This window comes from Rhineura floridana, chromosome 1, assembly GCF_030035675.1.
Source record: "Rhineura floridana isolate rRhiFlo1 chromosome 1, rRhiFlo1.hap2, whole genome shotgun sequence".
Classification (NCBI taxonomy): Eukaryota; Metazoa; Chordata; class Lepidosauria; order Squamata; family Rhineuridae; genus Rhineura; species Rhineura floridana.
The window spans coordinates 183,544,850-183,556,939 of NC_084480.1; the positions used below are offsets into that span (position 1 = coordinate 183,544,850).

The 12,090-nt window shown below is 39.6% G+C and overlaps 1 protein-coding gene across 6 annotated transcripts in view; it reads left to right on the forward strand.

The window, feature by feature from the left end:
- The window catches only part of TERT (telomerase reverse transcriptase), a 32,508-nt gene extending 20,418 nt beyond the window's left edge, over positions 1-12,090 (forward strand). For 2 of the 6 annotated variants that reach the window (XM_061588596.1, XM_061588623.1), the window contains exons 10-16: positions 2,075-2,146; positions 2,810-2,998; positions 4,196-4,322; positions 4,562-4,623; positions 8,216-8,340; positions 9,102-9,239; positions 10,577-10,769. In XM_061588596.1, coding sequence (XP_061444580.1) covers positions 2,075-2,146; positions 2,810-2,998; positions 4,196-4,322; positions 4,562-4,623; positions 8,216-8,340; positions 9,102-9,239; positions 10,577-10,731 — 868 coding nt within the window. In that variant the 3' untranslated portion in view covers positions 10,732-10,769. Of the gene's footprint in view, positions 1-2,074; positions 2,147-2,809; positions 2,999-4,195; positions 4,323-4,561; positions 4,624-8,215; positions 8,341-9,101; positions 9,240-10,527; positions 10,770-10,809 lie in introns of those variants that run through there. The other 4 variants (XM_061588614.1, XM_061588630.1, XM_061588639.1 and 1 more) reach the window with 3 other exon arrangements.

Genomic DNA, 12,090 nt, shown 5'->3' on the forward strand with positions numbered 1-12,090 from the left:
AAAAATTGATTGATATATATCTCAAGGATTGGAAACTTCTCTTTGACTTTTTGTGGAATATTAAAATGATATGATGTTAATGAGATTTGAAACCAACTAAGATAACCGCTGGAGGAAGGTGATTTTATAATCTATTAAGAGATAGCTTTGTTATATATTATAGATTTATAGCTGAACTATGACAAATCGGAAGTCAATATTTTTATATATATGTATTTTTTTGTATTGTATTAGTTATTGATTTGTGTTGTTTTCTTTTTGTATTATTTTGGTTTTGAAAATTAGAATAAAAATTAATTTAAAAAAAAAAAGTTATAGCTATTCTGCCACTTGCCATCCACACTAGTGGAATGTTTCTGGACTGTGTTTTCCTGTCCCTCGTTCACTTTTCCCACACCCTCCACTACTTTTTCCATTCTGAGCAGATGCATGGGTTATTTTTGTACCTGTGCCCACAACATCTTTCAAAAGGAAAATCCCGGGAAGTGCACATGAGCAAACATTGCCAGCCTATCCAGCCGTTATCAGCCTTATTCGGCCAGTTAACATGTTTCACATTGAGCAAAATGGAGCCTTGTACTTTTTTGGTGTGTGTGTGTGGGGGGGTGTTGTTTGTTTTAATATTGAGGTCTTGATAAAGTAGCCTTGCACAATACCTATGTATTATTTTTTAAAAGCCTGATGTGTGTACTGCCATTACAGTCTCCCAGGTAATTCCCAATTACTGTGTGGAGATCTTAAGCTATTGGTGGAAATAAGTTTCTTTTCTTTGTTGGGGACCAGTGGAAAGAAAATGGCTAGGTTGTGCTCAGGTGAGGAGCAAGTAGAAGTAGTGGTGTGGTGACAGAGGCCACCCACCGAAACATCCCTACTGCGGACATAACAAACTGCCTTGTCAGGAAATGAACTTCCACACCTGCAATTACTACTGATGTATGAAAGGCTGTTATTTTAATTACTGGGTTTTTAGTGCTAAGGGGAAATCTGGGTTAAATGTAAAATAAAACTAAGTATGGGCTGGCCTTTTGACAATGATGTTGTTTTGGACACGCTTTCTGCAAAGCACAGAATGAAGCAAGAGAGCCAACCCCGATTAAGCCTCTGGTTTTTCTCTGGCCAAGAGTAACAAGCACATCTTATTTTGGGATAAATATCGACCTTGTGCCTGTCTTATGACAGGGGAACCTTAGTTAAAACCTTGCTCCTGGGCTGTATTTGGGAGTAAGTCAGTGTTAAAAACAGCTGTACGGTCTCCTCATCTTCCTTGGCTGCTTCTCAGTGAATATATGCTGGAGCTGGCTAAAAGGGTTTCTACTCGTTCTCAGTAAGTCCTCAATAAACCACCTTATAGAATTGCCCTAAGTTTTCCTCATGTGAAGGTCCCTACAGAAAGAAAGTGGGGTTTTTTAACTCTTGGTTTTATTATTTTGCGGGGAGGGATGAATTTGGATTTATATTTAAATGTTTAGTTGCATTTTTGTAATAAGCCACTTTGAAGTTATTGCCAGGAAGCAGGGTGGACATTTGTTGTTATCAGTAATAGTTGTCTACAGCCATTCTCAGATTAACTTTATGGGAAATGAAGTCCAGCAAGTAGGAGGCAGGAAAGCAAGCATACCTTGCATTCTTTTGCTTTAAGAACTCATAAAAACATAAAATGTTCTTCTAGGTGCCTGTTCTATGCCCAGTGGCTAATTAGCAAACAAATCAGCTTCTCATCATGTAATATTTAAACAAATAAATTGGAATGATATGAACTCACTTCTCCAAATGGATTCCGAAACAATATTGGCAATAAAAGCAACACTCCTGTTTATGAGGTATAAACTATTAGTTAAGAGAGGCAGTCTAATACATATAAGTGTTGGTTTTTGGATAATCCACATTTTTGTGTGTGTGTTTTTGTGTTTTTACTTTTTAATGGAAGAAATGGCGGAAGAAAACTGAAATTCTAATAAACTTTGTGGGAATAAAGAATAAGAGCTAATGTGAATAATATAAGCCTTTATCATTCTTATTTGCTACAAAATTATGTAATTCTCAAGACCTCTTTTTTAAAAAAATTATGTTCCAGGGTACTCATGCGTTTGACAGATGACTTTTTGCTTGCCACACCTCATTTAACAGAAGCAAAAAGATTTTTGAGGTATGATGTAAAGTATGCAAGTCTGGTTGATTGACTTACTTTTACCTGAGGAATTGAAAGAAATCTGCCCTCTTTGTCCTCTGTTTGCCTTCTACATTCTTAACAGATTAGTTGATGGCAGCAGCCATAACCTCCTACATGCTCCCATTCCACAAAAGTGCAGATAAAGAGGTGAATGTGGTTTTTATTTCTGAGTTTCCAGGGAATCTTGGCATGCTGTGTGTGCATGTGTGTTTTAAGGTTGTGAAGATCTGCTTGAAGAAATACGTGCATCATGCCTGCTGACATCTTGGCTACCTCTCCAACTTTTGTATAAGGTGGTCAGGAGATGGGTCTAGCCCTGTGTAGTTCCTTATTTCTCTCCAAGCTTATTAATTGGCATAATTTATAAAAGACTAAAAATTAGTTTGTTCTTGGAGCAGAATTCTGATATTTTAGCGCACAGGGCTGCTGAAAATTAACAATTGTACTGCGGGTTAAAGCAACACAGTCCTAGGAATCCATTTAAAATTCTCTACAACTGATAACTCTCAAGTTTCTATTTATAGGAAGTCTGCTGTTAAAAAAACAATCTATTGTCAGAACAAAAGTCAGGGTAGATGGTGTAACGTATTATGTGCCTGTGTAGATAACATTTCTAACCATGCATTTTCATTAATTTAGGACTCTGGCAATGGGCATTCCAGAGTATGGTTTTGTTATAAACCCAGCAAAGACAGTAGTGAATTTTCCGGTTGATGAAGATGTCCCAGGATGTTCAGATTTCCAACAGTTATCAGCTCATAGTGTAATCCCATGGTGTGGATTGTTAATTGATACACAGACTCTTGAAATTTATTGCGATTACTCCAGGTAAATCGGAGTATTATTTACATTAATGTTAGGACTGCATACTGCAATCAGTAGATTAATTAATGAGAGTTTTAGTTGATCAGTCAGTGGGGTCTAACATCCGTTGGACTGGTGGATCACAAGTTGTGGAAGTCTGATGTTAGTGTTGGGCAGCTTCTGTGATGAAAGAATTGAGACCGATTATGTGACTGTTCAGCAAGTTGGCAGCCTCTCTTCTTTTTCACCCTGTACCAAGCAGATGACAAATTTACCAAGCCCAGTTGATGGGGTTGATCATGTAGGGAGTATTGCCTCTTTAGCTGACAAGTGTGCATTGTTTGTGGTTAAAAATTTTTTGTTTAACTTTAGCAATTGGGAAATAGTTGTTGATTTATTTATTTTTTAAAAAAAGCATTAGGTCAGGGCTTCCCATACTGTGGTCTGCAGGCCACCAGTGGTCCGTGAACTTCATTCAGGTGGTCCACTCCATGTCTGTGGGTTTGTGGTTGAAGACAGAAAACTATCATATTAAATATTCATACTGAATTTTAATTGCTTCTTTTATTTCTTATATATTGTATCACAATTTGAATTCTACGGAATGCAGTAAAATGCAACATAAGAAATAAAAGAAGCAATAAAAGTACAGCTAAAAGTCATACAGCATGTAGGACAGCATTACGATTGCTATAAGAATCGGAAAAATCGTTAAGTGGTCCGCCAAGACCCTCATCAATTTTCAAGTGGTCCTGGGGAAGATAAAACGTTGGGAACCACTGCTTTTAGTATTGCCTCCCCAAAGGCATATTTCTAAAACAGGTAATTATGTTCTTACTCAAACCACCAGTGGTATAAGACATTGTACTGTAACGTCATTAATATTCTGCTGCTTTTTGCACGCTAAAAAGGACCTGTGATTATGAAGTTTTGACGTTTGACAAATAGAAAGTATCCATGTTTCTCAGCATCAGACAAACACATTAAAGCAGAAATACTTATCTCTTGAGTCTGCTGGGTAAAGACTGCATAGGAATAAAGGGAAAAAATTAAGTAATCCAACTTCATTCTGTTCCTGTAGTAAGAGAAATAATAGTAAGAAAGTTGCTTGTAGTAAGAAAGAAAGTTCCTGTAGTAAGAAAGTTGCTTGGATCAAAAGGTGGCTTAATTTCTGCTTCTTCCCTTTATCTCTTCTTCATCTCTTCTCCCCCCCCCCTGCAGTTACGCCTGTAAATCTATCAGGTCAAGCTTGTCTTTCAAGTCCAGCAGCAAAGCTGGTGTGAGCATGAGAAATAAACTGCTTGTAGTCCTGCAGCTGAAATGCCACAGTTTATTTTTAGATTTACAGGTAAGAGAGTGCAATACAGTTGTGACACCTGGAAGAAGCATTTTAGGCAGAATGAAACCAAATGTGCGGAGAAGTCTGAGCATTTAATGCCTTCCAGCACTAGTGAAAGCTAGGGCAATTCCCATTCCTTTGAATTTCTCCATAATATACTCAAATTACACATTATCTTTTATTGTTTTTTTATTTAACCTGGTGTGGCTCTTTTATTTCATTCTGTTATTTATTCCCTCTAAATTTAGGTCAATAGCCTTAGGACAGTCTGTGTTAATATTTTCAAGATACTTCTGCTGCAGGCCTACAGGTATGTGATCATTTTCAAAGCTTCAATACTATGAAATGCCACTGGAAGGTGCTGTGGATTAGGAAAATGTCACCTTTTGTTGTGCTATGTCATGTCATTTTAAAGGTGCATCTACACAGAGGTTTTTAATATATCTCCAAACCCTGCAGTATTAAAAATGTCCAGACCTTTTGACCCTGTGTTGATGTCTCAACAGCTGATTGGTTTCCAGTTTTAGGTTCTAAGTGCAGACCATCTGTTTTAATTTAGCGCTATACTTGCAGTGCAATTGTGAGTTCCTTGTAACAATCCATTTGCCTTGCCTCTTATTATGCTGATGATGTTACACAATGATGTTATGGTTTGGGGAGCTGTCACCAAGTTCATAAGTGTCCCCATGGGTAACTTAAGGTTTGTCTGTTCTACACACATGGGTAACTTACAGGGGACTGTTTCTATAGGGGTTGCACTGCCTTTGGATCCAGGGCTCCCTACTAATCCAGTATTTCTTTTAATAGTTACCGCTGCCTGGCCTCATATGCTTCTGTCTATCTCTCCCTATGTTACTTTATTTCAAGCCTCAGGAAATAAGACGTTGGCAAACGCTTCCCCCCTCTCCCAGTTACCTAACCTGGTCCTGCATAAATCAGACTTGCAAATCCAGTCTTTCCTTGAGGTGATCTCAGTAGTTACCCATACATTGGAAAATGCTGAGGCTTGACCTGTCTACAGGCTTCTTGCCAGTAAGGCTTGCCCAGTTGTTCTGCTCCACCTTCTCAACGGCCTGACCCAGAGTGAAAATTGCTGCTTGTGTCTACCCTCATAGCTTACTGTTCTGGCCCTTTTTTCTCTCTTTCAAATATCCTACAGAACAGGAGAGGCAGAGGCTTCGCTGAGAAATCTGCCAATGCAAAACCAGCCCTTTTATTTATTACTTATTTAAAATATTTCTATACCACCCTTCCTTAAAAATTCCACCGTGATTATTTATTTATTTATTTATTTATTAAATTTATATCACACCCTTCCTCCCAGAAGGAGGCCAGGGTAGCAAACAAAACACTAAAAACATTAGAACATCTTAAAAACAGACTTTAAAATACAGTAGGGCCCCGCTTTCCGGCGTTCCACTGATGCGGCGGCTTTCAATTAGGGGAAATTCCCCGTTTTAAAGCCGGTTTTGTGGTTTTTCAGCATTTTCACATGACGCGACCCATTATAGTCTATGGGTTCCACTTTATGGCGATTTCCACTTTACGACAGGGGCCTGGTCCCTAACCCGCCGTATAAGCGGGGCCCTACTGTATATTAAAACAAAACATCTTTAAAAACATCTTTTAAAAGAGTTTTAAAAAAATTCCAACATATACACAAACTGGGATAAAGTCTCTACTTAAAAGGTTTGTTGAAAGAGGAAGGTCTTAAGTGGTGCTGAAAACTGATTATATAAATAAAAAATAACTACATTAAAATTACACGAAATACATCAACTTTCACAGTAAGCCAGATATCTACTACAAAGCTTGGTATTAATAATCAACAAATGCAGTAGTGAACAAATGAGTTTTTAGCAAATGCTGAAAACTTATCAGAGTTTGTGTTTGCCTTATTTTACAGGAGAGTTTATTCCGTTAGCTGGGCACCACAACAGAAAAGACCCTGCTCCTGGTTGCCACAGGATGAACTTCAACAAGCTGTGATGCAACCAGGAGGGTCTCATCTTACGATCTCAGCAAACAAGCAGGTCCACACGGGCCATCCCCAAGGCCTTTGTTTTGCCAGGATTCACTTTCAGCTTTTTCACCCTCTTCCAGACCGCCACTGTATCCAGGCACTAGTCTAGGATTTGCATGGCCACACCTTATTCAGATGCAACAGAGAACTAGAGCTGGCTGTGATCTGCTCCAGATCCCCTAACGACTGCTCCCAACAGCTTCATCCAGATGTTAAACAGTCTTGGGGATAAGATGGTACCCTGCAGCACTCCACAGCATAGCTGCAAGGGGCCAAGGTACAGTCATCCATTTCTACCTTCTGGAACTGGCTCTGCCAGGTAGGAGTGGAACCACTTCAGCACACTGCCTCCTACTCCCAGTCCACAGAACCACTCCAGTACGAAGCCATGGTTGATAGTATCAAAGGCCTCCAAAAAGAGCAATAGCATTGTGCTTGCCCTGTCTTTTTCCCAATAGAGGTAATCCATTTAGGGCAGCCAAGCTTGAACCCACACTAGAATAGGTTCAGATAATCAGTTTTCTCCAAGAGTGCCGCCACCCTCTTAGGCATCATCTCCAGAAAGGGGACATTTTCAACCAAGCGTTATAGTTATCATAAACCCTTGGATCCAGGGTGGGTTTTTTTTCCAGGAGCAGGTGTCATCTCTTTAAGAGCAGTAGGCACCACTACTCACACAAAGATGCATTCACCACACCCTGGAGCCATCACGTTCACACACACACAGCTCACTCAAATCATCTATAATGGGCAAGGGTCAAGAAGGTACATGGCCAGTTGAGCCACTGCAGGCACCTTGTCCACGTCTCGGGTCTTTTAATGAAAAGGAACTGGGTGGGAAATTAGTTTTGACTCCATGCAGAATGATCAATGACTGTGTGAGGGAAATCAAGGTGATAACAGCATGACCAAGAAGTACCAACCATAGTGGCAAAGCACAGAGTTAATTCATAGTTCTTTCTCACGTTTTTGTAACCTAAGTCCTACAGATTGCCCCAAGAGTTGGTTATGGTTGCCTCTGACCACCATCATGCTGCAAAACCAAAAGCAACAAAATATGGAACGTACAAAGTTTATCTGCATTTAGAGTTTTACCTAAGTTGATGCTGAGTTGAAGTGAACATAACCAGGAACAGATCTGCAATATTTCCAGATCAAAACTGATACTGAAGATCAGCATCTGATTAAATTCACTTAAATTGAAAGAAAAGCCGCATATACTCAATATCTATCTCTTTGTTCCCTCATGACTGTCCCTCTTTAGTTCCCACCTCCATAATAAATTAGGTGGCCAGCATGTAATTCATTAACCATTTTTTTAACTCTGGAACATTATGTCTGGATGAAATCTGTCAGGACTTTGACCTGCTTCCTTTCAGCCTTGCCCTTGTGCATTAGAATTCCTGTCTTCACTTTCTTAAGTTCCTATAATCTTTTAACGACTTTATAAGTGTACAGATCTTGTCTCCTGCAGGAGTTTATTTTTGTTCCCCTGCCCTTGCTTATCATAGAGAACGTACACTTTGGTCAAGGCCAAATGGGAATAGCTTTGCATGTCATTGGAAATTACCTGGGTTAGCTCTTTAATCTTGGTGTAATGTTGCTCATCCGCTGTAAAGGGATGTAAGAGCACCCCAGACAGCAGGGAGGTCTCTTGGAAAAACACAGAGATGGTGTACAAGGCAGTAGCAAGGTGTTCACTGGGGCCAGAGCCATATCTTTCTCAGACATTTGTCTAGTTTCACCCACTGCAGAGCCTGCTTGCAAAACACAAACTCCTTTTACCACTGAATTCTGTGGAATTTACTTCTTCATAGAGCTGAAATGCTATGCATATTTAAGTGGGTTTTATGCAATCTGAAAAGCCTTTTTATTCTAGGTTTCACGCATGTGTTCTTCAGCTTCCCTTTAACCACCAAATTAAAAATAATCCTGGTTTCTTCCTGAGGATAATCTCTGATACTGCTTCATGTTGCTTCTCTGTTTTAAAAGCCAAAAATGCAGGTAGGTGAAATAAATGTGTTGAAAAGACAATCCTCTGCACATGATTGCTGGAGTGGCTCTTCTGACTTACTTTTCTTGCTTAGGGCAAAACTACACATGACATGAAACATGTAACTGAAAGTTGCATGCTCTAAATAGGCATCGTGAGGTGGCTAGGATCAGAAGCATGACATGCAAGGAGGATCTGTTTAACCCTTTCATCCTGTGCCCTCCCCACAAGCCACTCTTTTGCGTGGGTTGTGAAGAGGAGCCTTGTTGGCTAGTGCATGGCTACCTAACATGGTGCCCTCCAGATCCTGTTGCATTACAGCTTGTATCAGCGTCACCTATCAGTGGCCAAGGCTAATGGGAGTTGTATACCCAAGCAGCATCTGGAGGGCACCACATAGACTACACTTCTTGCACAACATCCTTGCATTAAAAATGTCCTTTATGTCCTTGCATAAAGGAGTCCCCTTTAGACTTTGGTCCAACATAAAGAGGTACGAGTAGAGGTAGGAGGACAGGCAGCATGCCAGGGTTATGCCCCCACCCTTTAATTGCACGGAGCCTCTTCATGCAATTAACAAATCTTCTACCCAGTCCTTTTAACCTGATATGCTAGCAATTGAATCTGGGACATGCATGCAACACGTGTTTACCACAGACCTCTGGCCCTCCCTCAAATTCAAGCTAATGTTTTCTTCACAAAAAACGTTGAAGGGTAGAATATAAGATCTCTTCATTAAATGAACTCAAGTGTTGATTTGTTTTATTCTTAGAGATAGCTTTTTCTCCTGTTGATGCTTCAGCTCCACTTACTTACGAAGCAGTACAATGGCTCTCCTGTCATGCCTTCAGTATTAAATTAGCAAATCACAGAGTTATTTACAAGTGTCTTCTTCTACCACTCAAACAATGTAAGTACCTCTCCACGTTGACGTTCTTCATGCTAAGCAGTGTAAATGCTGTTAATTTCTCTTACTTTGATTTTCCTACAAAAATGCCAACTTATTCTTAAGGTGACTCTTTATTTTTAGTTTCTGTGATAGTTATTCTTGGCAAGAAAAAAACTATAAGTACCTAGGGAGGGATGCTTTTGAGAAATTAGGGTATTGTTCCTGGGGTAGGGGAATGCTCATTGAAGCCTATCATCTTCCCACTTACCTGAAATATTTATAGATACAATTATGGTACATTAAGGACTTTTGATTTTTATGATGTAAAGTTAATATTCCCTAGGTCTTCATGTTTGCATTTGCATCAGTACTGGCACTAGCATAATTATTGCAATAAAAGCTAATCTGTTATACATATTTAAGATAAGGATGGTTCTTGAAGACATTGAACTGAATGGCCTTGTTGCAGATTTCAGCAATGCTGTGTTGCTTTTTTTATTATTATTAGGATGGGCACACTTATAGTCTGTCCCCTCGGATTCATTCTGGGGAAAACAAAGTTCTTTCCAGAGAAGTCAAAAATAACCTGGTTTATTTTCCAAGGCTTAAGATCCTCCGTGGCACAGAGCGGTAAGTGGCAGTAACACAGCCGAAGCTCTGTTCACGGCCGGAGTTCGATTCCAATGGAAGGAGGAAGTCGAATCTCCGGTAAAAGGGGTCGAGGTCCACTCAGCCTTCCATCCATCCATGGTCGGTAAAAGGCATACCCGGCATATGCTGGGGGGTAAAGAAAGGCCGGGGAAGGAACTGGCAATCCCACCCCATATATACGGTCTGCCTAGTAAACATCGCAAGACATCACCCTAAGAGTCGGAAACAACTCGCACTATAAGTGCGGGGACACCTTTACCTTTATTTTCCAAGGCAGTCTGAGACTCCAGAAATACCTCCCTTCTGCCAGCCCAAAGCATCTGGCCTTCAAGCAAACTAATGGAGCAAAGCCACTCTATTAGCCTGTATGCAAGCCAAAATAAAGACACACCGTTGGGAGCTGAAGGCCTCTCTCCTGGAGTCTCTTTCTGGGGCCTCATAAAGATAACATTTCCTGGGTACAGCTCTGCGTAGAGGAGGAAGATTTAGAATATTCCTATTGTGTCTGATTCATTTCTTGTCTTAAGATAAGCACTCAGTGGTAGCAGCGCTTGATGAATTCATTCGGTTCATATTCTGATGCAAACTGACCTGATCTGCACCTCTCAATTGGAACATAGTTAACCTTCAGCTTTTATACTTGCCTGCTGTGTTACAGGGTAGTACGAGTGCTGCTTTTTGAAAACTTTCCCCATCTTTTATCACAGGTAATAGGCACTTCAAGCAGCTAGAAACCCTGGTTGCCATCATGTGCTCTTTCAAAATGAGGGTGCAAATGTCCTTGGGAGTGAAGGAATGTGATGGTGTGTGCCATGCATCCCAGAGACACTGTTCTGGTGAAAAATGGCTGTCCTCATTTTAAAAGGCTGGGGGTACCTAACACTGTTCTGAATTATTTGTCTGAACAGTGAGTGATTTGGTTTTTGCACCATCTTCACAGGTAAAAAACGGTTGCTCTGTCAAATTCCAGAAGCTACCATGCAGCTGCTGAAGGAAGTGACAGAACCATCACTGTATGAAGACTTCAAAGCCATCCTGGATTGACTGTTTATAACCACATTCTTCTTGAGACTCCACTTTTAGAATTTCCTAAGTTTTCTAAGCATGGTCTCGGAAGATCTTTTGAGAAATAGCTGGGAACATAATAGGTTCTTTCTAATGTCTTTGCTTTGGTCAGTTAGAGATGAAATCTTAAACCTCTTTAGATATTTTTTTTTAAATCAGACATCAGATTTGAGCAGACATCTGTATCTTTTGACCATGCAAGGAGAGAGTGGGAATTATGGTCCCCTTGTAGGTAAACTGAAATATTTTCCCAGTTTTTTTTAAAAAAAATGTGGATAAATTAATGTCACATATCTCAAATTGTAGTAATTAGGTACCTGTTGGACTGTTGTCTGTCTCGACACAGGAGTTATGCTTAGTTCCATGAATACATGAGCTCAAAGCCACATTTTGAAAATATTTTATTAGCAAAGTAAATAATGTAATGTGCTCCAGTGTTTTTTTTACTGTGTAAAACCTGCATTTAACCTGGAATTGGCAGGGGAAAATATATTTTTCTGCAGTTCGAGAATGGTGAGCTGCCTATTCTGGTTTCTTGCCTGAACTAAAAAGTGATTTATGACTGCAGGTTTCTATGTTCTGTTTACTAAGCCTGCTGTAAACTTTAGAAAAATGTGGCCATGTTGTTTTTTTACAAGATGGCATGTTTTTTATAATTGTTGATGTCAGAACCAGGTAGTTTCTCTTAAACCTGAGTAATCTTGACGTTCTCTAACATATTTAATTATTTATGTATTTGATACAGTACAGTCCTATTAATATATTACACATGGTTTATCAGCAAGGCCAGTCATTTACAAGGGATTTCCATTATTCACTGTAGCCAGGGGTTTACTTTGCTTCTTCTTAGCTCTCAAAACAGCATATCTGTGGTGAATCTGGGAATAGAATGTGCTTTAAAGCATATAAAGATTTGAGATACTACAGTAGCTTGTTTGCTAATTAACCTACATCAGAAAAACCACTCTCCCCTTACAAGTGCTTTGCTGACATAATAGTGAGTTCATTTGCCATATTAACTGGGAAATAAAAGGAATATTCAAGGTTATTGTTGCATTCTTTGTTATGAGCTGTAATCCTAAATTGTCTATAGGAAATATAAATGACATGGGTGTGGTCAGATTGTTAGATATAAATAAAATACTGTTTTTCTCCA